This window comes from Trichechus manatus, unplaced genomic scaffold, assembly GCF_000243295.1.
Source record: "Trichechus manatus latirostris isolate Lorelei unplaced genomic scaffold, TriManLat1.0 scaffold00021, whole genome shotgun sequence".
Taxonomy (NCBI): Eukaryota; Metazoa; Chordata; class Mammalia; order Sirenia; family Trichechidae; genus Trichechus; species Trichechus manatus.
The window spans coordinates 2,680,115-2,707,421 of record NW_004443957.1 but is presented as its reverse complement, the minus strand read 5'-3'; the positions used below and the strand labels follow the sequence as shown (position 1 = coordinate 2,707,421).

The window sequence follows — 27,307 nt, the reverse complement described above, 5'->3', positions numbered from 1 at the left end:
CTCCTTGGGAGAAAGATGTGACAGTCTGCTTCTGTAAAGATTACAGCCTTGGAAAACCTACAGGGCAGTTCTACTCTGTCCTGTAGGATCGCTATGAGTTGGAATTGACTCAACAAACAGGGGTTTGGCTTTTTTTGTTTGTTTATTTTCCGTAAATTAAGGCCAGGACTTAATCCTTTCTTTAGTAGAAACAGTGAATTACTGATAACTATCTCTCATAAAACAGCACAGTATTCACTTGAAAATTATTATTATTACTCAATATCTGGCCAACTTCTTCTCTGGAAAGGATTTCCTTGTCACGTAAATCACTCTCAGACTCAGTCAGAAAATCGTAGATTGTTCTTAAAATTACTGCTTCCCCTTCACCGAACACAAAATAAAATACGATTTAAAAGACTTACCGCTTCCTTTTTGTCTTTTTACAGAGTGGCTACTTTTCCCATATTTTCTTTTTTTTATTGTACTTTAGATGAAGGTTTACAGAACAAATAGTTTTTCATTAAACAGTCAGTACACATATTGTTTTATGACAATGGTTAACAACCCCATGACATGTCAACACTGTCCCCTCTCAAACTTGGGTTCCCTATTACCAGCTTTCCTGTCCCCTCCTGCCTTCTAGTCCTTGTCCCTGGACTGTTGTGCCCCATTGGTCTCATTTTGTTTTATGGGGCTGTCTAATCTTTGGTTGAATGGTGGACCTCGGGAGTGACTTCATTACTGAGCTAAAATGGTGTCAGAGAGCCATACTCTCGAGATTTCTCCAGTATCTGTCAGGCCAGTAAATCTGGTCTTTTTTTGTGAGCTAGAATTTTGTTCTACATTTTTCTCCAGCTCTGTACAGGACCCCCTGTTGTGATCCCAGTCAGAGCAGTCAGTGGTGGTAGCCGGGTACTAGACTCAGTCTGGTGGAGGCCGTGGTAGTTGTGGTCCATTAGTCCTTTGGATGAATGTTTTCCTTGTATCTTGTTTTCTTCATTCTCCCTTACTCCCGAAAGGGTGAGACCAGTGGAATATCTTAGATGGCTGCTCACAGGCTTTTAAGATCCCAGATTCCCATATTTTCAACAACTGTTTAAGTTTCTCCAGTTTGTCTCTTCTTTCAAAGGGCAGGCTCTTTGAGAAGAATCTCATGATCGGTTTGTTAAATACCTTGAGTGTACTCAAAACACACTCAACAAGAGATTAACCAAAACTCTCTCTACAGACTCCAAACTGAGAAATACTGGAAAGCCATCCTGGCAGGGTCCAGAGCCCTGTGATTCAAATGTAACTTCTCTCCCGACTGGAGACTCACTCTCTGATGTCTCACCCAGACCAGCCTTGTTTGGGATGTCACATGTCATTATATCAATGTTACACACACACTGCATCACAAAGGCTCATCCTTGTAGACAGGATGGGCTCTCTTTCTCCTCTATGGCACTTCCCACATCAAAATAATACATGAAGTGATCTGCTTAATGCAATTTCCTATGAAAAGCCTATTGTCTCGGTGCATTAACACTTTGAGGCATGTTCTGTTGATCCAGAACAATAAGGAGCCTGACTGAGAAAACATCCACATTCCACGGTGCTAATATGCCAGTGCAAGGACTAACCACAGGACAAAAGCAGACCCACATATGGCTACCTGTCTTCCTCGGGGAGGGCGTCAGGGGATTTTCTGTGAGTGCAACAGACTACGGAAAGCATGGCTGGCCATGTCCTCTGAAGTGAAGCCCTCTCGTGATGACAGGTCACAGGTCACCAGCAGCAGGCTGGGGTATCTCTATGCTACAGTCATATTCAGCTGACTTTGAAGTTGAAAGGGGCGTGGTGGTTCTGTGCTAGAATTTTCACCTTCCACAGAGGAGGCCAGAGATAGATTCCTGGCCAATACACCTAATGCAGCACAGCCACCACCCGTCTGTCAGTGGAGGCTTGCATGTTGCTGTAATGTTGAACAGGTTTCAGTGAAGCTTCCAGACTAAAACAGACTGGGAAGAAAGGCCTGGCAATCTACTTCTGAAAACCCTATGGATCACAACAGTCCAATGGCATGCAGTTTTTAGGAGTCAGGAGCCAACTCAATGGCAGCTAATAACAACAACATGAAGTTGAAACAAGGTGGCATAAAGCCTGAGGATGGATTTGCTTCTGCTGGAGAAATGGGGGCAGTCTATCCCCACGTGATGTCAGTCATCATCTTCGTGGTCCTGAGCAGGGGTCCCTTCATGATGTACATTGCGTCAAGCTGGCCTAAGCCAATTTAGCCATCCAAAGCTGTCAGGGTCTTCTGGCAAAGACTAGGAAACTCTGACGATTAGAGGTAAGTGGGAACTATGTCTCCAGTTGACATGTTACAAAGAAGGCAAGTCTCAGGCTGAATTCTACCACATGTACACATTCTTAGCAAGCAGGCCAGGCCATTATAGAACCTGTTCTTGTAAGCACCGAGTCCCTGCTCTCCATTATTTCTGGTGCTTTCAAAAGTTCACTTCGAAACAAACAAAGCAATACCCTGATGGCAGGACCTACTAACCTTCAAGTTAAATCAGCAAAGCAAATCCTCCAATAAGTAGGGGGTTGGATTGCAGACCCAAGTCTGTTCCAGAGCTATGAGGCTGCTGGGCTCACCCAATTCTTCTTCTCCATAGGGTTTTCAATGGCTGATTTTCCATAAATAGATTGCCAGGCTTTTCTTCCGAGGTACATTTGGGTGGACTTGAATCTCTGACCTTTCAATCAGCAGCTAGCTAAGCGCGTTAACCATTTGTACCACCCAGGGACTTTCTTATCTTTATAGCCAACCATGTATCTGTACACCACTTATTCACCAGGAAACTTATTTCTAACATTTGCTGTGTTAATGAGGGAGCTGTGTTGCAGATTTAGGCAGCACTAGTTGAAGCATTTGGAGCCCTGGTGGCGCAGTGGTTAAGAGCTTGGCTGCTAACCAAAAGATCAGCAGTTTGAATCCACCAGTCGCTCCTTGGAAACTCTATGGGGTAGTTCTACTCTGTCCTATAGGGTCACTATGGGTTGAATTGACTCAGTGTCTATGGGTTTGGTTTAGTTGAAGTATTTGAAGTTCTTGCAGTCACTGCCTCTGGTGGATGGGTTCTTCCCTTGTGGAAGTGGATTAAAATTAAACTATACTTACAAGCATGTAAACATCAAGTTGTCTTCACAAAAGTATATGAAATTAAATTATAGATGATAAAATAAGTGAGAGAAAGTACAGCGATACAGATGCTCAATCAAATCCTGCTTTGTCATGTGCTCACTTTAATAACTCTCAGTTTTTCAGAGTTGGAGAATTCGGTGAGATGGTGTTCACGAAGCACCTAACTCAAACAGTGCCTGTAAACTGTAGCTATAGTTGTATCATCAGAGTTCTTATAAGCAGCACTGTCTTCAGCTTCCCTCTGTATCTGTGCCCTCATAAGGTGGGTGGAGAGTGAGCGGCCTTGCAAATTCTCTGCTGCTTCCAGTGGGTCCGTGTAATCACAGACAGACAAGGGCAGTACTTAGCACCACCGAGGAAGCCTGAGTGTGTCCATCAGGATTCGTCCCACCGGGCTTCCCAGCTCCCAGGCACCCTTGCCTCACCCAGTCTTACAGAGCCTGACCCCTGACCCCCAAAAGTCAGACTCGATGCCGTACCTTGGCAGGTCCGCCCATCTCCTCGGAAGCCGATGGAGCACTCGCAGGAGAACTGTGTGGCGGGGCCGGGCCGGCACGCCGCGTTGGTGTCACAGCCATGAGTGCCAACGTAGCAGGGGTTCTGAAGGGCGTCAGGGGAATCGTCTGCGAAGGCAGAGACATGTAAACGGAGTGAGTATTCGAGAACTCTTACAGGTTTCCTCCTTCCCCAGAAAGTCAGCCACGACTGATGACCAAGAAGGTGATCACCCATGAGCAGCACAGGGTCCTGGAACTGGAAACCGGCTGACTCCTCATGCAACCACCTGAGGGGAGCGATCCGTGAGCTTCGCCCCTCCAGCCCACTGCCTGTTTTTATGGAAACCAGCCATACCCATTTGCTTACATATGGTGTGTGGCTCCTTTGGGGCTACAAGAGGATGTTGTAGCTGAGAGCATACAGCTGCCAAACCTAAAATATTTACTAACTGGTCCTTTAAGAAAAAATATGCCAGCTTCTGATGTCTAGAGCCACAGCTTTAAAACGAGAAAGACTTCCTTCTGCTTTATGGAGCTAGATTAAGGACAAACTCCAGCATGGAGAGAGATCTAAAAAACTCAAAAAACAAAAAAGCATTAACACCCAGGCCACAAATGTATATGACCTCCAGACCTTAAAGATCTGGACAATGTGAAGTCTGACACTGAGATGTCATGGTCACTTCCCAACCCCAGCTCCTCCCGTGCAGCTAGGAGGCCCCTGGGCCCAGGCCACACACCCTTGATGTGCAGTAACAGGAGAGCGCGCTTCAGGCTCTGGGCCTACCAGCTGTGTCTCGATTTCCTCAGGCCCCGAGCACACGTTCCTTTCAAGGCTGAGTGTGAATGTGTTTCCAAAGCCCTGCCAAAGCTAGAACCCTTGAATGGTCTGCTCTGTAAGGTAACTCAATAGGTTGGCATTCTATACGATAGTGAAGAGGGCTTCACTTACAAGGACAGAGACACTTAGGTTTTCTAAGACTCACAAACAACAAGGTGGGAGATATCTGAGCATGTCCTCCCCCTTCTATAGACTGAGAGTAAGGGACTAAAAACAATGCACAGAGCAGGGATTTTGAACGTGTGGGCACAAAGACACACACAGGCGCATGCACGGTGCCTGATCTAACCTGCCGCCTCACTTACCCCTCACAGGACCGATGGAGTTGCTCAGAGCGTATCGCAAGATCTTCTCGTCCTGGTTGTACAGGACAAACACGCTGTCCACTGAGAGTTGCTGGGTGCTGGGCAGGGCGGGCCGGGCATCATCGTGGGTGCATTGTTGGAAGGTGATGGTCTGCCGCCACTGGTAGATGTAGGTGTGTGAGGGGGCAGTCCCGTCCCGCTCAGGCTCCGTCACAGTGTACTCCTGGGTGGAGGAGGACGTGATCACTGGGGGTGAGGGCCGGGGGAACAAGACAGGAAGTCAACAGAGAAATCCTTAAGGATGTGTGAGGCAAAATCTAGAGTTTTAAAACAATCAGCAGTCCTCCTTGCTCATGATGCTACCAGATGGGAGGGCAGGTGGATCAGGCAAAATGAGATTTAGTTCTGGAGAGCAACGCATTCTGTTACCTAGATTTCCCTTATGATTACTGGTACTATCTGTTGCTTCTTCTCATCCAGTGATTCTTAGAAAGTTCCTAAGACTCCCAGGACTAGGTGAGGGACTACGGTCCAGTAGAAAGAGCACAGATTTCGAAGGAGATACATCTGAGTTCACAGCCCCCCACCACAGTTGTGACTATAAGCCACTAACTTCTCGAGCCTCAGTTTCTTTTAAAAAATGGGTTTGAGCGGGGACTTGATGAGACAGTATGTAAAACTTCTAGAACTGAGCAGGCTAATAACAAGCATCGTGATGATCAGGAAGATGGTGCAGGACCAGGCAACATTTCGTTCTGTTGTACGTAAGGTCGCTATGAGTCAGAGTTGACTCAACAGCAACTAACAACCACCACAACAATACTATTACTAACATACCATTTACTGATCATTTACTATGTGCCCAGCAGCATGCTAACTGCTTTATATAGGCTATCTCATTTGGGATTCAATAAATAGTGGTTGCTCTACACAACCTAGATTAAGCAGTCTATGATATTAAAAATGAGAAACTAAACGGGTATTTTTCAGCCAATTTCTGAAAAATTACTAAAGGGCCATGACCAAACCTTGACAGAGAAGACAGTCTTCCCCAGTCAGAAGTCTGCTGTTCACCCATGCAATGAAACCCACAACTTCCTATTTAAAAAAAAGTATGAAAGACTCTTCATATTTCTGTGCACTGCTGCAGTTTTCACCATAATAGAAGCACAAAAGCCAAAGGATAAATAAAAAATAGTGTGGGCTGCTGCCTTCGTCCAGTTCTGCATGCAGGGCTGCCAGAAATGCCATCTGGTTACAGGCAGGCTGCAGACCAGGGTCCTATTCACTTTCCACTCCTCTCCCCCACCCTCATTCCACAGAATTAGAAGCCTAACCAAGCCGCAAAGCCTGAGTAATTGGTACAACCTTTCTGGACAGCAATTTAACAAGAGCCTTTAAAAAGTTCATATTGTTTGACCCATCACTTCTATTTCTAGGAACTGAGCCTTAGAAAAAATCAGAAACTTGGCCAAGATTTATAATGAAGATGGTACTTTAGCTTGTTATGAGGGGGAAAAATGAGAAATAACTTAAGCTTTAGAAAATAGGAGAATGGTTTAAATTAATAGCCATACGGTACAATAGTACAGATTCACTAAAAAGCATTTTCAAAGCCTACTTAATGAAGCTATAAAATATTCATGATTTGACATTAATTGAAAAAGAGAGAAAAATGTGGCATGATTATAATTTTATTTAAATAAAAACTCTATACTTGTCTCTAGATTATATAATAATATCGCATCAATGTTAAATTTTTATTTTGATAACTGTACTGTGACCACGTTTAAGAGAATATGTTCTTGTTCTCAGGAGAAACACATGAAGTATTTAGGGATGAAGGATCATGATGTCTACAACTTACTCTCAAATGGTTAAGGGGGAAGAATACACATACACACACACACACACACACACACACACATATTTAACTTTATATATGTGTATGTATATATGTATAGTGGCACAAACAGTTAATGCACTTGGCTGCTAACCGAAAAGTTAGTGGTTCAAGACCACCCAGAGGTGCCTTGGAAGAAAGGTCTGGTGATCTACTTCCAAAAAAATCAGTCATTGAAAACCCTATGGGGCACAATTCTACTCTGACACTCATGGGGTTACCATGAGTTAGAGTCAACTCCATGGCAACTGGTTGAATGGCATGCATATGTATATATATACAGAGAGAGAGAATGATAAATGTGGCAAAATGTTAACAGGTAGAGTTGGGTAAATTATTTGTGAAAAGTTTCCGTACAATTTTCACCTTTTGTGTAAGTTTGAAATTATTTCAAAATAAAAAGATTTAAAAGCTACATATAAATGTATACTATAATAAAACTATTATCTTATTTTAACAATATATGTATATATGTTGGGGGAAAGGCTGGAAGGAAATACACTTAAATTTAAAAATGATTATCTCCAGGTTTTACGATTATGTTACGCTTACTTTCTTCCTTGAACTAAATCATCTACCACGCGTGTGTCCTATTTCTCACTTCACACCCGCGGAGGATGAAGCCGGCCCGCGCCCCGGCTCGAGAAGTGCGCGCCCTCACCAGAAGGGGAATAATGGTAGAGCTCCGTGTAGGGCTCAATGTGTACGGAGGAGCCGAACGCGATTTGCGGCACGCGGCCCTCCAGCTCCGTGTCGATGGTCAGGTGCCCATGCTCATCGATGCCGCTGAACTGCTGCTTGACGACCAGCTTGCCCGGGTGCCCCACGAAGGTTACCTCAGCCCGCCGGGTGAACTCGCCGCCTGCAAAACAAGATCGGTTTTATGAGCGCGGATTAGCTCGTTTCCAGGTCAACACCCACGGAACGCGCGGATCTCTCCCTGCCCGCCCAGGGCTGACACAGTGGTCACAAAGGGGACCGTGGTGGTAGGGCATTTTATCTGTGCATGAGTTAGTTTCGTTGGTAGACCACGAGGCTGGTAAAGCTTGGCCATCATGTGGCCCAACTGAGCCATCCAGAGAGGTGAGAAGATGCTTCCTTTCCAGACACGAGCCAACCTCTAAGGCACGTTAGTACCAGGCGCTGCTGGAAAAAGCAGTGTGACACCCAGTTGTGCTAGGTACTGGCTGGTAAACTTGAACCATTACTTCAGCCCTCTGAACCTCCATTTCCTTATGACAATACAGTCTATCTTGTAAAAATTAAAGAGATAAAGTGCTCTGCAAATTGTGCTCTGTGAATTGTGGGGATGATTGTTCTAACAGGTAAGTCCTGGTGAGGTGTGTGAGTTGCTCAGTGCGAACCATCACCAGTACAGAAACCCACCTTAGGGCCACCCACTACTGGGGCTGGCTCAGGAATGGCCCTTGGTCTATACAGGGCAGCTACCTCAGCCACACAGAAAATACTTGTCCCTTCTTCGCAGGCCTGTCTTTTCCACATTTGGATACTTCCATTATAGCAAGGTTTGGCAAACTACACCTTGAGGGGTAAGTCTAGTCCACTGCCTATTTTTTGTACAGTCCTTGGGCTAAGAATAGGTTTTCCATTTTTAAATGAAGAATAATATTTTATGAAATTTAAATTTATAATATGAAATTTAAATTTCAGTGCCCATTAATAAAGTTTTATTGAAACACAGCCACACTCATTCATTTATGACCTAAAATATTTAGGCAAAGCTTAAAATATCTAGTATTTGCACAGAAGTTTGACAACCCTTTGCACAAAAGTTTGACAACCCCTATTTTATTGTGACCCAAGTCCCAAGTGGAGTCCCTGGGTGGTGCAAACAGTTAATGTGCTCGGCTGCTGACCGAAAGTTCAGAGGTTCAAGTCCACCAGAGGTGCCTGGTGATCGACTTCGGAAAAATCAGCCAGTGAAAACCCTAGGGAGCACAGTTCTACTCTGACACACAGGGGGTCACCACGAGTCGGGGTCTACTTGATGGCAACTTGTTCCTGGTTAACTTTTGGAGGAGTTAACAGTGTAAAGCAGAGTGATCCACTTTCAGCGGTCTCCATTAGCAAAGGAGTGGCTGAGGCTCAAGCTTGGCTCCAGCAGTGGTGAAGGCAGGTCGAGGTAGACAGAGATAGCAGCTGATGTATCTGTGCCCCGGCAGAATAGGCTTCAGGTCCTGCAAGTAACTGGTGATGTAGGCACAGGCTCCTACCCACCCTCCCCAGCTGTTTCCAGGAGTAAGCCTCTTTCTTACAACGGGGGGCTGGCCTCAGCAAAGCAAGGGACTGTCTGGGGGGAGAAGCCAAGACCACACTAAGGAAACATCCCACAAACAATCTGCCCATGTGCCTGCTAAAGATTGAACTTTCCTTGTCTGTGCACAGTCTCTCTAATGCTTCAACTATAGAGGAGTCCCTGGGTGGTGCAAACATCTTGGCTACTGATTGAAAGGTTGGCAATTTGAGTCCATTCAGAGGCACCTTGGAAGAAAGGCCTGGCAATCTACTTCCAAAAAATCAGCCATTGAAAATCCTATTGAGCACAGTTCTACTCTGACATACAGGGGGTCACTATGAATCACAACTCAACATTAACTGGTTCGACTATTGATAAAAAGCATACAATTCAAATAGTTTTCAAGGGAATATGCTGAAACTCATTTGCTTTAATCAGCCAGTGAAAAGGATGAGCACAGGAATGTGGAGGGCAAAGGACATCTGAAGGATGGAGACCAGCAGGGACAGAGGACAGAAACTTAAGGAAACAAGTTTCTTAAGACTCATAAGGATTGTGTTTATTAGGCTTAATCTACCAGCTAGAAATGACTGATTCCTTTTCTCCTAGCAAATACTGAGAAAATGTCAAATATCAACTTCAGATTAGTTCTGAATTTAGAGGCAGGCTTTAATTAGATTGAGGAAACTAATCAGCTGCACACTTGTGGCTGTGAAGATACATGAGCTGATGCCATTTGTTTGGCCAGAAACTTGTATAACACACCCATGAAATCTCCCCTTGATAGAAATGCAATGCCAGGGAAGATGGGTGATGGGGGAGTTATTGCTTACTGGGTACAGCGCTTCTGTTTGAGGTGATAAAACAATTTTGGAAATAGATGATAGTGATGGTTATACAACATTGTGAATGTAATTGATGCCACTGAATTGTATGGTTAAAATGACAACTTCAATATTACATATGTTATTACCGTTTGTAAAAAACACAATGCCAGGCTGTCTCAGTTAACACATATTAATGAAAAAATTATGTGATAATTTTATCTCAACCTCTTATTCCAAGGGCAAAACTACAGGTTTCTCTTTCTATAGACACAAAAGGAGCCACAACATGCTTATCAGTAAGTTGTTTGCCTACATAGGGTTCCCTTTCCATTCACCCCCAGACCCCCCAGGCTCCACTGTGTGGCCTACTGATCTTAATGTAGGATATAAATTACCAGTGATGCTGAACCCATTCTTGTATTTGTCCTGCTCCACAGCAAACATCCATCCAATGATGCCTCCCACGGGGGCCAGAGGAAGCAGGGAATACCCAAGGGTCTCAGGAATGGTGCTGATGGCCGTGTAGGAACGGCCGTGGTTCATCACGACGTAAGAGTGGAGGTCGGTGTTCTCAAAGACAATTGGGGTCTGGCTGTTCCCCACAAAGATCCTTCCCTTCACTTTGCCGTTAACTCGCTGAGGGGACCCTGAGAGAGAAACAAAGAAAGGAGGCAGATATTGCTGTCAAGTCAGCCTTTCAAAAAAGAATAACATGTCTGTTATGACTGGATCTATTCATGAAGAAAGCGAAGAGGCAAGACAGCACTGGGTAAGTGGCTCTAGAATAAGTGAAAGTTGTTTTTCTTCCCAAGAAAGTACCTACAACTGTGCGCCACGGGCCTTCAAAATCCCAAAGTCCTTGCCTCTCTTCTGTGCTGACTGATAACAGACAAGTGAAAGGTGGCTCCAGCATAAGCTGCTGTGTGAGCGAGGAACTTCAGGGGCAAATAGAACAACTTTAGGAGAAGAACAATATCGTGGATGATCTAGAACCAGGGAGGCTATATCATTTATCACTTTCGAGAGTAAAAGGGGAAGAGTTAGCAATTTCACTGGGACCACAGGGCTAAACTGGGGTGGTCCTGGGGAATATGGGACATTTGGTGGCCCAATCTGTAAAACACCTTATTAAGCATCTCTGACTCGAAAACAACCCAGGGTGAGGACTGGCAGTCTGAATCCCAGAGCCTCATCCAGCCCAACCCAGAACACAGAAGGGCGTGGGTGGACATCACAGGCCGTGCAAACACGCCCTCTGAAGCTAAACCAGCTTGGTGGAATGGGGTTGTGTTTGCTCTTGATTGTTCCACTTACAATCGGGGCAATGTCAGTGGGCTCTCCTATGGCAAATTTCATGCCTTTCTTAACAAGCTGTCAAATAGTATAACCAGGGTGGCAACATCTTTATTTAGAAAATATATATTAATAACACATGTTAGCACATAGCTGGGGAAAATATGAAGAGATGGACACAAAACTGTTAACAGTGGTTAACTCAGAGCAATCCAGTGAATTTTCATTTTCTATACTATACATTTGTATAATGTTTGAATGTTTATAACTTGCATATATTATTGTTTAATCAGGAAAAAAATAAGATCTTAAGAAATTAAGTTGTTCTTGTTGTACTTAGTCATCTTGGTGCTTTTATAACAGAAATACCACAAGCGGATGGCTTCAACAAAGAGAATTTATTCCCTCATAGTCTAGTAGGCTACAAGTCCGAATTCAGGGTGCCAGCTCCAGGGAAAGGCTTTCTCTCTCTGTCGGCTCTGGAGGAAGGTCCTTATGATGCACCAGTCTTCCCTTGGTCTGGGAGCATCTCAGCACAGGAACCTCAGGTCCAAAGGACGTGCTCTGCTTTCTTGGTGGTATGAGGTCCTCGACAATCTGCTTGCTTCCCTTTCCTTTTATCTCTTGGAAGATAAAAAGTAGTGCAGCTCACACTCCAGGGAAACTCCCTTTACATTGGCTCAGGGATGTGACCTTAGTAAGGGTGTTACAATCCCACCCTAATCCTCTTTAACATAAAATTACAATCACAAAATGGAAGATAACCATACAATACTGGGAATCATGGCCTAGCCAAATTGATACACACATTTTTGGGGGACATAATTCGTAATTCAATCCGTGACATACTCCAAAAAGAAAACTGAAGGTTACCACATGACCCAGCAATCCCAGCTCCTAGTATATAACTGAAAATTGAAAACATTATGTCCAACAGAATTGAAAACATATGTCCATGCAAAAACTTGTACATGAATAGTCTCAGTAGCATTATTCATAGTAGTCATAAAGAGAAACAATCCAAATGTCCATCATTTGACGGACGGATAAACAAAATGTGGCATATCCATACAGTGGAATAGTGTTTGGCTAGAAAGAAGAATGAAGTGCTGACACATGCCACAACATGGATGAACCCTGAAAACATTATTCTGAGTGAAAGAAACCAGACACAAAAAGACAAATATTGTATGATTCCCTTTATATGAAATGTCCAGAATAGGCAAATCTACAGAGACAGAAAGTGGATTAGTGGTTACCAGGGGCTGGGGAGTTTGGGGGAATTAAGAGTTGACTGTTAATGGGTTCCTTTTTTGGGGTGATAAAAATGTTCTAAAATTAGATAATGACAATAGCTGTACAACTTTGTGAAATGCTAAAACCCACTGAATTTTGCACTTTAAAAGCATATGCAAGTATCTAAAAAGTAATTGCAGGATAGAACAAGAGATAAAACAAAGGTCACTGTGGACTCTTCAGGTTTGAGATAGAATTAAATTGTCAGTTACCGATTGTGCGTATCTTCTTTTTCTTCCTAGATTATAATTTACTAGGGACGGGACTTTCATTCCCAACTTCCTCCTGGGTCATGGCAATATTCTACACATAGTAAATTCTCAGTAATGCTTGTTGAGTAAACCCCAGACAGCCAGCCTCACACCTGGGCATCGTCATGGACCTTCTGACGACTTTTTGCTCTGTTTAAAATGTCCAAGCTGCCAAACGGGGCTACTGAGAAGCCAGAGTGTAATCCTGCACACAGATTGTGTCATCACGCTGGGGAATGCTGCAAAGTTAGCAGACTAACAGCAAAAAAATGCACCCCAGGAATAATTACAGAAACAAGCAGGAAAGCCAAGTTCAGGAAACCAAACAAATTCCTTTGCACTCAACTTTGAGCTAGAAACATTTTTTAAAAGTAGTAAGAATCCAACAGGTATTTCAACCACACAACTATTATGGGGCGCATATGTCATGTCAAAATCTGAGCAGCACAGTCTGTCATATCTAAGCTTGCTGCCAAACACATACTGCTCAGCATTGCGAGCTCTGATATTTGGCATGCGAAGAGCTAATGAGGTTGCTCTTTAAGAAAAAGCTTTCATTGTGGATTTTGGAAGCTTCTCCCAGGGTGGGAGAGTCATAAAAGCCAAGCCTGAAACAAAGAAGCAAAGGCATACCATTCCTGGGGTGGTGGGATTGGAAAGAAAAGAGAAAACACATTTAAAGAAGTTAAAAACATCCCAAAAAATTAATAGGGAAAGTATACTAAATTTTTTCTTTTATCATGGTGGTATTAAAAAACTTACCTAATCTAAATGTGACCCAGAAAGAACCTATTATTTCTTTTTTAAGTAAATTAAAATTATAACTAATTTAACTATAACTATGGCATGGGATCTGAAAAAATAGAAGACATTCCTCCAGCTGGATTTTATTTTGTCAAAATTTGCAAAGCAATTGAAGCTTCCCACTAAACACAGAAGAAAAATGACCTGTGACACAGTGAGGCGACTTGTTGGCATCTTGGCATCCAAGGGCACAAATGATCAGTACAGTGGGGTTATTTTTTGTTCTGTTCTCGTGTGGTTTTAATTCTGGTGTACAGCTCCAGGTTCTCATAGTCAGGGTCCCTGGGTGGTGCAAACGGTTAAGCACTCACTAACCAGAAGATTGGTGGTTCAAACCCATCTGGAGGTACGGCGGAAGAAAGGCTTGGCAATCTACTGAAAAATCAGCCATTGAAAACCCTGTGGAGCACAGTTCTACTCTGCAATACATGGGATTGTCATGAATTGAAATAAACTCATGGGAACTTGTTTGGGTATTTTGGGTTTTTTTTTTTTTTTCTCATAGGTCTAACTCTGAATAAACTGGTATTCCCTAGACTTGTACAGAGAGGTTTCCTCTGACCATCTGCGAGTATCAAGACTAGCTGATCCTTTTGTGGGCAGAGTCCAGACTGATGTAGTCTCACTGCTGAATCCAGTTGAGAGTTATCCCCAGAATTGGTATGGTGCTCTAGAATTAACTGGTGCACCCCTTGTGCTCTGCCATAACCACACTATGATTTCAGGGGCACGAGGGGAAGGATGACTGGAATAAACTTTCCCCACTACAAACGCTGGTCTATGCTAGCCCTTTGTGGTGCTGCCAGGGTTTAACAGCCATTACGACAGATCTGTGAACAATACTAAATAAAACTTGGAACACTCAAAAGACAAAGGCATAGAAGAGGTTTGAAAGAAACTGAGGAAAATGAGAAGCATTAACAATTCCTGGTCCAGGCTGCATAATTTCAACACTTCAGCCTTTGCCCCATGCTTTCGGCAGTTTTGAAGATGGACTCCAAGTGGTTGTCACCTTAGAGATGGAGAAATGGCACAGAAAGAGACCTCATTATCTTAGGATAATGGACATTCCATGAGGGATGCCCACTGGCAAAGTATGAGGAAGAACAGGGAATGAGAGATGAAACATCACTGCCGTACTAAAAACATTACACACCTCCAGCAACTGGGGTCAAGGCAACATTTAGAAATAAGCACTAAACAAAAACTCCATCCCCATCCTCTCCCCCACCACAAATTTAACATTAAAAAGCAAGTTACCTTCGGCAACACACTGCCTGCCATTCCCAGTATAACCAGCAACACAGCTGCAACAAAACCCAGTCGTGTAGTCCCTGCACTCTGCGTGCACGGAGCACTGATGTCTGTTGGTGGCACACGTCTGCCGGGAATCAGTGTTGTAGCTGAAAACTGAGCAGAGAAAATAGCACACCTGTAAGGGTCTCACTTGACTACAGGCATACCACACAGGTGCATGGCAGGCCTGCAGGAATTTACACGTGTTTTAGGCAATGTCAAAAGACTCACCATGGAAGACTACATCCATTGCATGTTGCTACTTAAACAGTAATGTGGCTGAAACAACCCAGGCAAATGGGTCTAAAAGGAGTTTGAGAAATCACAGGGAGAATTATTAAAAATTTCTAGAATTTAATGTATGATTGGATCAATGTTAGGGTATTGCCATTCAATAGCAATCTTAGGATGTTATTCATCTAATATGGTCCAAAGGATCCGGAAGGATCTTAAAATATTTTTTTCTTGGTCCCCACTTCTCCCCAAGGGATAACTCAGAAGCTCATACATGCAAAAGCTGATCGGAAGTAATCCCACAGTCACACCTGGTCTATAAGCCTTTGATCCAAGGAACAAAACTAATTTCCCCCTAAAAGTCTTACCTCCCAGGTTCATTTTATTAGAATTATGAAACTAGCTCATTAAATTTAATAATCCAGAGCAAATTAATATGGGATGTAGTTCAAAAGCACAGGAGGGGATGGACTTTTAAGGGGGATAAAAATCCAATTTGTAATTGACTGTTGAGTGAAGCTAAAAGTCAAAATTTAACCCCAGGTAGATTCTATTACTCCTGCATATTTAGAAGGGAATTTCCAGTGCATATAAGGATGGCATTTGGAGCTGAGAACATGTGGACCTGGAAATGAACACACATGTGGTGCCACTGATTGTTAAGCTCCAGCTGTATATCCAGCTTTTCAGCGGGTCCATTATGGCCTGCATATCCATGGGTGACCACCGACATAACACCAGGAATACACTGTGGTCTACAGAAGACTGATCTTTTTAATAAAAGCAGTGAAATAACTTAAATACAAGGACAGAAAAACATCTGTTTTAGGCACATTTTGGGTTCAAATCTAGGCTTTTACCAATATCCAATACTATACAGTCATATGTTTGGGGTATAGATGGCCTTGTTTAAATGTGATTGCTTCCAAAATGAGAACTTCAGAGATGCCTAGGTAGGGTGGAAACAGGATGAGACTCAAAACTCAACCACTGCAAGTAAACACACCCAACACCTCTGGGGAGATGACCTCGAAACCTGGCTGTAAGAGGCAGATGGCCATGTGCTAAGGGACGCTGGTGTCAGCAAGGAAATCCAGGGTGCGGCGTGTACTGGAGGAGGACTGAGACAAACTCATTTCCTCATTCTGTCTCCTAATGGCAACGCCGCCATTTCTGTGCCTCAGTTTCCTCCTCTCTAAAGTAATCACACCACCCATTGCCACCAGATCTTGTCCATGCTTTGGGACACTCAATAAGAACAAAAATGTATGATTATTGCTAAGAGATAAATCAAAACAAGTAACCAGAAATAAAAATGAGTGAATAATGTGGATGGGCTACACTTTTCTGAGGGCCTTATGAAAACTTCATAGCAGAGGCAGTAAAGAGTCTTAGTCCACATCATTTAAATGCATGGACCCTCCCATTTATATGAATTTTAATGGATTATAAGGTAACCTGAAGAGAAGAAAATAATGAACACAATTTAGTTTGAATATCTCTTGTAAGACAAATTAAAGTGTACTGGGGTTCAAACTGTCTTCCTCTAAAAACGTAGCAAAAATCTGATATAATATGTTCGACTAGAAGACACAGAACTGTAAAACTAGCTTGAAAAGGGGGATCAACGTATTTTATATTCTTTATCTTCACAAACCAACTCGGAAACTGATATGACCTGGGAGGAAAAATAATCAGCCGTTCTAATTTCAAAGCCAAGAGGAAATAAATGTCAAGGATAAGCTCTTAAATAGCCAAAGGAACTTCTAAATGTTTTTTCAGGTGGATGAATATATTTCTGGTCTTAGAAGTCACAAATAAGAAAATCTGACTTTCAAAATAATTCTAAGGCACTTTTCTCTTTAAAACAGACAGAATGGAATACTAGGAAAAAAAGACATACTCAACAGTCTCCATAGCCACAGCCCTAATCCCAAAAGGCTATCTGGATTTTTTGACACTATCAGGCCTATACACCAATGCTCTGACTGTGAAAATTTCAGCCCCTAACTTCCCTAGGTTCTCATTCTTACAAATCACCATATAATGCACACAACTGACATTCCCTCCAGCAGTACTCCTGTCTGAAACTTGAGTGTCTGAATATGTACCAAAATGCAACTTAAAAGGCCTTACCAACTCCTGTCTCCTCAACTTCATCCACATCTATCACCTGTGGGCGCTGCTGGGGAAACCTCTCCACCGGCAATTTGAAAGACCTGGTCCTCGCCGTGGGAAGTTCAGGGGGGCTCTCAGTTGCTACGCGGCGGGGGGAGAGTACACTGGGCACATGGTATGAGTCAGTGTCTCTCCTTCCCAGAGTCTCATAGGGGAAGAGTGTAGTGGCCACGTCCTCCGGGCCCAGCCTCATCACTGGGTCATAATCTTCATCCTCCTCTTCATACTCTGCTCCATCATCGAATCCATGGTTCACGTCAGCAGGTACCACACCACTGGCTGTGGCTGGACTCCCAATCTCAAACACCCAGACGCCCTGCTGCCCTGAATTGCTGCTCCTAGGGGGAAGGACAGGCCTCTTGGAAACAAGTCAATAACCCACAAAAAGACCCCACCATCCAAGCAGAAGCGGCACGTGGGATCTGTGTCCATGTGAAAGCTACTGCCTGCTTCCCGTACAGCTGGGGCTGGAGAGTGAGCTGAGCAGATGTGGTCATGTCTGGTTATCACAGAGCTAAGACCTTCCTGGGCTACTCTGTGGGGACTTATCCAAACAGGCACAGCCCTTGCACTGGCTTACTCAGCCACTGGAGAGCTTCAGTCTAGCCCTTGAAGTTCGATTCATACTAATAGTTGGTTAAATGCCCTATCATATAAGCAACCTGTTGCCTATTCTCTTTCCATGGCATGGTTTATTAGAAATCCCAGCTCCATCAGGTGAAGGATCTTGGACAGGTCTGTTTACCTTTCTGTGTTCAAAGGTTGTAGTGAGAAGCAAATACATATAGAACCAAAGGCATTTTATAATTATCAAACACAACACAATAACCTGAATTTCTATCTCTTGCTGCACTATTTTTACTGTTCTTAAGTATCTATGATTAGAAAATGTTCCTATCAAAAATGATATAAATGACCATCTTATGTAATAAGATGGAAAGAGAGGACATAACATTACTCAGAATGGGTCTTTGGAGAAAACTGAGCAAAAAATTGGGGTGGGATGGAGAATGAAGAATCGAGAAAATCTTCCAGAAATAGGACATCTAACCAACCTGCCTACCTCAGAATCAAGTAAAGGCAGTGGTGTGTGAGAGCTTGCTTGTACTAACTCATGAGAACCAATTGTTAAATTTGTGTTTGCGAGCCAGTTATTAAAAAAATTACAGCAATTGTAAAAAATTACTTACACAATATTACAACTAAATACATTCAACAAAAAACAAAGATAAATACTAAAAACTCATCATATCCTAATTATTTTACTATTCTCTTTATCTGTGCTGTTGAAGTTATTTAAATCAGGGCTTTGAATAGATTTGAACTGGTTCAGTCGTGGCTGACAAAGCGAAACCGGAACAGACCTGAATTTTTACAATTTTCGTGATCTGGAATGGTAACTTGAGCAGGAAAAACTACAGGTGGAAGCCATGGAATGGGAGACTCAGAAGAGGCATAGTGAGTCCTTCAGGAGCCTGATGCATGAGATTGGATTTTTGGCAGGACTGTGGAGAGCAATGTACACAGTCAGCTGTCATCTTTGAGTGATGCACCGTTTCCCACTTTGCACAAAATCCACCCGGCAAGAGATTTAGTTGCTATGCAACGCATACTCTGCCCTTGTTTTTCAAGAGGGAGATTAAGTTTCTAGCAGGGCTTTGACCTGTAATTTCTCCTGTTCCAGTTACCATTCCAGTTCACCCGAATTCTAAAAATCCAGGTCTGTTCCAGTGTTGCTTCCTTAGCCATGACTGAACGGGGAAGAACCTGTTCAAAGCCCTGATTTAAATATATTGTATCTGCATGGTGGAAACACTATATCATATTATGTAATGATGCACTGCTTCTCAAGTTGGTGTTGAGTGACATCAAACTAGTAGCTTGAAATTTGCCACAGTAGGAGTATTTACACCACAGAAATAGGCAACTGCTATAAATCAGGGCTTTCCCTGCCACACCCAGAAAACTGGTTGTTGGGCATTTATGGGCACACTACTAAGTAAAAGGCAGGCAAGTTTTAGGCTAGATTTGACAATATAAAATTAGGGGAAAGGGGGAGTTTTTTAAAAAATTTTTACAAAATAACAGGAAAGGAAAGATTTCAATTTTAGAAAAATCAGTCTTGGCTTCTCCTCCTTTTACCAAATTCTTCAAAATAACCTGAGAAAGCACTGTTTTTGTCGTAAGAACAACACTAATCTATGGGGGAGGGGGAAAAGGTTTTCTGTCTCAGGTTCACAGAAGGACATAAGTTTGAATAACTCATTTCTAACTTTATACTTACAGGGGAAATGGTAGAAACTGTTTAAAATAAGGATGATATCTAAAAAATAGGACACTTGTTCATCCTAAGAGTATATTCCCTTGATCTCATCAGAAAAAAAGTATTGCATAATATAAAAACTAGATACAAAATTTAAATCCATAGGAAGATTTTTAGGTAACATTCTATAAAGCCCATAACATTATCCTTAAGAAATGATAATCTTGTTAAGAGAAGAATCTACTGAAGAACAAAGAAAGCATACTTGGCCAAGTTTTCAATTGATTCTCTGTCATTTGCAAATATATTATAAGCACCATCGCTCTTCCATATGAGTCCCACTAAACCTTGGCTGAATGCAACCACAGCGGGAACTTGGTTCTCATCCTTCTTTGAGTATGCCGTATAGAACTGCAGACCATCTTCTGGATAGAGGAAAATGGCATAGGAGCTGGAATCGGAGGAGGCCAGAACAGCCTGGAATGTGTTTCTCTGTGAAGATGAGTTAAAATTCAGTTACTCAGGAAAAGAATCCGGAGATCTTATAATGTGTTATTCACCAGAAGCTCTTTATGAAAAGTACTGTAAACAGATGGCAGTATGCTTATCTCATTCTAAAAAAAATACTCTCATAGCAAGGACCAAGTACTAAATTCCAGGATAGCGCCAATGAAATATCTCTAAAGCCATGTAACTCTAAGATCATGGTAACTTTAGATGGTGGCCTAAATCTCATCCAACGTAGGAAATTCTTAGCCCTTAGAATTTGTTTCCGTGGCCATTAAACATATTCAACCTTAGTCATCATTCAGCAAATATTTATTGAGCCCAAGCATCATACAGTAGAAAAAAATGTGAGCTTTGGGAGAAAACAGACCTGGATCCGAATGCTTGCTCTACTGTCTGTTGGTTGTGTGACCTTGGGCATGTTACTTAAGCTCGCTAAGCATTGAGTTTTGCATCTGTAAAATGGAGATAAAACCACCTACCTCATAGATGTGTTATGAAGACTACATGAGATAACCTATGAAGGGCCAGGCACAGAGAAAAGTACTCCATAAATGTTAGTATCTTTCCTATGAGCCAGGCATTGGCCTTAACTCTGTGGAGACACAGAATAAAAATACACAGTCCCTGAACTTGAGAATTTACTGTCTCGATGGAAAGACTGACCTGTGAACCAAACATTACAAAAACCTGGGGCTGGATTCTATAACAGGGATGGGTGAAAGAGCTAGAGGAGACTTAGCAGGAAGTGCCCAACGCTAAGGAGGATGGGAGTGAAGAAGGCAGTGGTTGATCAAGGCCTCACAGAGGAGTCAAGTCTGAACGAACAAACAAGAGTTCACCACCTGTCAAGAGGGTCAGGGAAAGGACATCGCAAGTAGAGAAGACAGCATGTGCAAGAGAGTACAGTTTCAAAAGAGGAGGAGCATGATCAGGGAGTTGCAAATAATTTGGTACAGCTGCTGCACAGGACATGTGGAGGAGTAACAGAAGATTAGGCCTGAGAGGCAGCGAGCGCTCAGCACCAAGGAATTGGGCGTTTATCATGCAAATAAAAGGGAGGCACTCAAGAATTTTGAGATTTTAAGCAGTTTTTCAAGTACAGCACTCAGAGAGAGAACAGCTGTCAAAGCAAAATATGTCACATAGGCCCATAACAGACTTCCCAAAGTCCCACATAAAACACACGTGGGACGTAATGTGTTTTATCTGAGGGGGGAAAAGTATGGCCAAAAAGGTTTGAGAAATACTAGGTTAACATTAAGCAGGTTTCTTTACTGCAGGACTTCCCAGTGTGAGTCTCCAAGGAGGCCTCTCTGAAGAACTATCTTATAGGAATAGTGTTCTGGGGTAAGTACTTTGGGAACAACCGCCATTTAAATGCAGAGATTTTAGACCTTTCAAGTTTCTCTCTACCCTGTAATCATATAAAAATTAAATGGTGGAGATAAATTATTTTTCCAAGAAAAATTGAGGAATGTCCTAAAGTCACTTCAAGGCCTAGGAGGGCTTCTTGACCTACCCAAATATTCCCCTTCCTTCAAGGGCAAGTTCAACCTCTGCAGCCTTTCCTGACTACTGAGCTCACATGGACCCCACCTCTGAATTCTGATAGCACTTGTTTTCTCAACCACGCATGGTGCAAACGATTCTGATCTCCCCAACTAGAGTGTAGGGTCTTGTCTTTATCTCTTCACATCCCTCGGGACCATGTTGTTATTTTAAACCCATCACTTCATATTTCTAGCTTCTCTATTTAATTAGAAACCACCCTCTCCCCATAATTTGCCAACAAAAGTAAGGTTATACATTTTAAAAACACAGGTAGGGGATGCTATTTATCAGTCCTATTCTTGTCGGATACCAGTCTTCTTAGGAGTTGGCTTTCTTTTATCTAATCATCACTGAAATATAGTTATAAAGCCCTTGTAGATAAATTTTGGAACTTTTTGGACCTGCAATAATCAACCTAGTAGATTTTGCTTTGGGTTTCCTATTTTTACCAATAACACAGACATGATGTACATCACAGTAGCACAAACCAGAAGACCAAAGAGTGTAAAACCAATCTGTTAGACTATTTGCACTTGTACCTGCATGAGTACTCACCTTGCCTTCCTGGGCAGGGTTCCTGCTGGGTCCTTGGTAGGGGGCCACAGATTCCCAAGTGACAACCACCACACTACTGGGCTGGAAAGAGACTTCTGGGAATCCTCTCTGGACACACACTGCTGCCAGCTGAGTGACAGAAGGGGACAAGTCCTCTCGATAATAAATCTTCCCAAGGCCATCTGAGGTGTCCAAGTCAGCCAGGAAAGGGGCGACAGCCCCAAAGGTCGGTGGGAAGACTCCAGGATGGGATTCCTCAGCTGGGGGCTGACTCATGGCGATGATGCCATTTGTGGTGACCTATACAAAACCAAGTATGGTTAAGGGAATACAAGGAAGACTGGAACTCACTCACAAAGTGTTGTCACTAGGTACCCAGAGTAGGTTAAATACAAAAGAGTTTGAGAAAGACATGATCCCAAATTTAACAACTCAGCATTGTTTTTCTAGGCTGTAGGGTCTGGGGGAAAGAGCACTGGGCAAGAATCATAAGACCTTGACTCTGCCATATACCAGTCACAGGACCTTAGGCAAGCGTCTCAACTTTGAGTCTCAGGCTTCCTCATCTGTGCCTTTCTTACCTCAAATAGGATGATGGGAATAAACGTGAAAGGGAAAAAGCAAGTACTAGTCAAACACAAGTCATTATTACAGCCTTCATTAATTTATTCAACAAACTGAGTTATCCTTACGTACCAGGACAGACACGGTAGGCCATGCCACTACCACGACTAGGATGCCTACTATCAGAAAAATGGAAAATAACAAGAGTTGGGCAGGCTGTAGAGAAACTGGAACCTTCATGCACTGCTGGTGAGATTGTAAAATGGTGCTGCTGCTGTGGAAAATAGTTTAGCAATTCCTCAAAAAATTAAACAGAATTACCATATGACCCAGCAATTCCACTCCTAGGCAGACACTCAAGAGACTCAAAAGCAGGGATGCAAACAGGTATGTTTGCACCAATGTTCATTACAGCACTATTCACAATAGCCAAAAGTGGAAACAAACTAAATGGCCATGAACAGACGAATGGATAAACAAAATGTGGTATATACGTACAATGGAGTATTATTCAGCCACAAAAAGAAACAAAGTCCTGATACATTCTACGACATGGATGAGCCTTGAAAATATTATGCTGAGTGAAATAAATCAGACATAAAAGGACAAATACTGTATGATCCCACTTACATGGAATACATAGAACAGGCAAATGGCATAGAGACAAAAGTTTATTTGCAGTTAACAGGGGCTGGGGGGAAAGGGAATGGGAGCTATTGCTGAATCCATTGCTGTTGAGTCGATTCCGACTCATAGCTACCCTATAGGACCGAGTAGAACTGCCCCATAGGGTTTCCAAGGCTGTAAATCTTTATGGAAGCAGACCACCACATCTTTCTCCCAGGGAATGGCTGGTGGGTTTGAACCGCCAACCTTTTGGTTAGCAGCTGAACACTTAACCACTGCACCACCAGGGCTCCTTAGGTACTGAATTTCTGCTTGGACTGATGCAAAACTTTTGGAAATAGATAGTTGTGATAGTCACATAACATGGTAAATGTATACAATGCCACTGAACTGTATCGTTAAAATGGCAAGCTTTTTGTTACACATATTTTACCACAATACATCCACTTGCAGTCCTCCCGTTCAAGAGACCCACAATCCACAGGATAAACTGAGGGACTGAAACAAATCATGACTATACAATAAATAAAAAGTAAGTAAAATGTCAAGAAGTAAATATGTTTGGGGTATTATGGCATTACTAATTATTTTGAATAGCTTCATGTATTAGAATAATAGCTAACACTTACTGAATGTTTACCATGGTCCAGGAATCTTATTAGTATCTAATCCTCAGAATAACCCCATAACACTAGGTACTACTATTATCCATATTTTTCTGATGGGGAAACTGAGGTAAGTTAATTAATTTGTCCAAAGTCACCAAGTATTAACGGACAGCACTGGGATTTGAATGTAGGAAGTCTGATTCCAAAGCTGGCCTTCAAGCCTTCTTGAAATCAGTTACTGGGTGTTATTACTGTTTCTAAAAAGTTATTACTGCTCTTATTCAACTAAAACCCACAGTCCTTGGGAAGATGGGAAAGAAGTCAGTGAGATATAGTAGCAACTCTGCCCCATGGTGGTGGGGACACTTGGACCCTCTAGGGTTATGCTAACGGATGAGGCTCTGACCATCTTCTCATATTCTTGTGAGTGCACAATCCACTGAGGAAATAGAATATGGCTCTAATGGTCTTTTTACTTAGACAATCTGATTTTTTTTTTAATTCCCTAATTTTACACTTCAAGAGGCTGCATCATAAGCAGGTTGGAAAAATAGAAATCTGAAAAGCAACTCAATTGTCCAGGAGTTGGCCAGAAGGCCTGTGGGTTTCCCAGGCTGCTTATTTCCCCCCATCCTCCTCCCGCAGCCTTATCCTTCAGTCATTTCAGACCTCATTACTAGCAGAGGGCAGTGGGGTGGGTAATTAGAGAGGAACTTAAAATCAAGCACTTGCAATATGCCAAGAACCTGGTTTTAAAAAAGGTTCAATGTGATGGAGCCGAAGTGTTCCATGTCTTTTCCACCATCCATCTGTCAATTTATTGTACTGTGGTGGCTTGCATGATGCTATGATGCTAGAAGCTATGGTACCCGTATTTCAAATACTAGCAGGGTCACCCATGGTGGACAGATTTCAGAGCTTCCAGACTAAAACAGATTAGAATAAAAGGTCTGGAGATCTACTTCTAAAAATTAGCCAATGAAAACTCTATGGATCACAACTGTACGTTGACTAATATAATGCTGGAAGATGAGATCCCTAGGTTGGAAGGTACTCAAAATACACAGTGGATGCAACAATGGACTCAAACATACTAACAATTGTGAAGATGGTGCAGGACTGGGTAACATTTCGTTCTGTTGTGCATGGGATCACCGTGAGTCAGAGTCAACTCAACAGCAACTAATAACTGGGAAAAGAACGAGAACTTTGGGAGTTAACTGTGGATTTAACAAAACCCTCTCTTTTTCATCAAACTCCACAGGCTGTCAAATCTTTAGGCAACATATTTTCCATCATCACCTGGCTCTAGCACTAATTTTCAGGACATAATGACAGGCTGCAGAAGAGAGAATCGGGAAGGAATTCCACCCAGCTGGTCTCTCACCCTCTTCCAGCACTACAGTATTGCACAAACATCCCAACTGGATTTACATGTGGGAGCGTGGGAAACGGCTCACTTTCTCAAGCCACTAGAAGTTGGCAGTGACCAGCTGCTAGTGGGAAGTCATCACACAGAGACCACATATAGACAAGGAGTTCTCAAAAGAGGTTTTCAGATGCAATTTAAATTGGTCTAAAAAATTTGAAAACACTCCTGATGTCTTTTATTATTTAGAATCTGGGCACAGGAATGTGTCTCTCTCTTCACAAGGAGTGCTTTAGGAATTGAAGTTTTAGACATGTATCATGAAGTACTGCAAATGCTCTACCCAAAGGTCATATAATCATCATAGTATTATTATTGGGAAATCATTATTCAGCCAACTTTACTGTACCTTCAACTCAGTCATCTGTGATAATGAAGAAAGAAGACATCAAAGCTAAGTGAAATTAGGAGAAAATTCAGAAGTTTCATTTGATTCTTTAGCTTTAAACTTCTCCCTAGTAAACTTTTTTTTTTTTTTAAGATATATCAATTAATTGTAAACTTGATTGACAACAATAGTACCTTACACTTGGGTGCAAGTTTTTTTTTGCAAAGTCTTCAAAGACCATGATGCCCCTACCAGCCTTATTCCTTTTCTTTAACTTTTGGAAGTGCCATTGAGCAATTCAGTGGTCAAAGGGCAGGGAGTACAAAGGAAACGGCCTGAAATGCACTTAGAGGGTACAGACCCAGTGTGCAGTCCCTACGGGGACTACATTGGGCACCCCAGGGGAGTTCCAGCAACTGCCCAAGACTAATGCCATAGCCGCCATTCACCCACTTGCTTAAACCAGGAAACCTTCCTCTTTCTCGCCTCCCACGTCCTATATGTCCTACCTCCAAAGTAAATGGTACTTCCTCCATCCCTACTACCACCGTCTAGTCCAAGCCACCATCATCCAACAGGCCCGGTTGGAATGGGCTCCTAACTGGCGTCTCAGTCCTAAAGACATCCATCCTGTCCCACTACAATCACTGCTGTCTCCCTGCCTCCTCATTCACATGACTGGCCCTTTCTCACCTTCTCAAAGAGACCTTCTCCTACCATCCAAGTGCTGGTTCCTTCTCCCTTCCCCCACTCCCACTCCAGAGATTTACATGTCAGCCCCTATTTGTTTTTTCCACTGCCCACCCCAATTTGTAATGATTTCACTTCATTTGTAGGTTCTGGTTGCTCTCCCCACTAAGCTGTGAGTTCCTGGGGGGCAGGGGCCATGCCAGTCTTGGTCACAGCAGTAGCTCCAGAGCTAACATACTGCCTGGCACATGTTATCCTGTCTCTTTCTGGCTTCATTCAAAAAACAGGGCAGGGAGGTTCAATACAGTATACAGCCTGCAGGCCTAGTTGGTTTAGGAATAATGTCCGCGAGTGAGCTCAGTGGGTCAGCGACATGAAGGACCACGGCATCATGTGTTACTGGAGGTCCTCCCAATGGACCACAACACTGATTACTAAAACAGAGCCTGCACTAAATATGAAACAAGTAACTTCAGTCTGATCAAGTCTCTAGATCACCTACCAGGTCACAGGAAATACAGGGGACAGATGAGGATGTTAAATGGCACCATGGGTATATGCAATCAGCAAAATCCAGAGTTCGGGACACTCTATAGGACAAATAACTCAATTTCTTCAATAAATAAATTGCAAGAAAAAAAGAAGTTAGGAGAACCCATAGATTTAAAAAGTCCTAAGAGACATATCCACCAAATGTGACGTGTGGGCCTTGTCTGATTCCTGATTTGAACAAATCAACTGAAAAGTAAAATAAAACAATTTATGAAACTCTTTGGATATTTGATGATAGTAGGAATTATTAATTTTTTAGAAGTGATCATGATTTTGCAGTTTTGTTGAAAAAAGCCATTTTTCAGAGATACATTCTGAAATATTTACAATGAAATAAAATGTTTGGGATTTGCTTAGAAATAATTCCGCTTAGGTGGGTGGGTGGGGGCAGTTAGGAGTAGCTGGGGATATAAATAAGATTAACCATAAATCGATACTTGTTGAAGCTGGATGATGAGGCATGGGAGTTCATTATA

The 27,307-nt window shown here is 42.6% G+C and overlaps 1 protein-coding gene across 1 annotated transcript in view; it reads right to left on the bottom strand.

Annotated features, from left to right (window-relative positions):
- The window catches only part of NID1 (nidogen 1), a 96,441-nt gene that overhangs the window by 47,631 nt on the left and 21,503 nt on the right, over positions 1-27,307 (bottom strand). Inside the window, exons 2-9 of the mRNA XM_004372797.2 lie at positions 22,034-22,333; positions 19,683-19,909; positions 17,113-17,492; positions 14,707-14,856; positions 10,198-10,449; positions 7,380-7,580; positions 4,816-5,061; positions 3,652-3,795 (exon numbers count right to left, since the gene is read on the bottom strand). Coding sequence (XP_004372854.1) covers positions 3,652-3,795; positions 4,816-5,061; positions 7,380-7,580; positions 10,198-10,449; positions 14,707-14,856; positions 17,113-17,492; positions 19,683-19,909; positions 22,034-22,333 — 1,900 coding nt within the window. The remainder of the gene's footprint in view (positions 1-3,651; positions 3,796-4,815; positions 5,062-7,379; positions 7,581-10,197; positions 10,450-14,706; positions 14,857-17,112; positions 17,493-19,682; positions 19,910-22,033; positions 22,334-27,307) is intronic.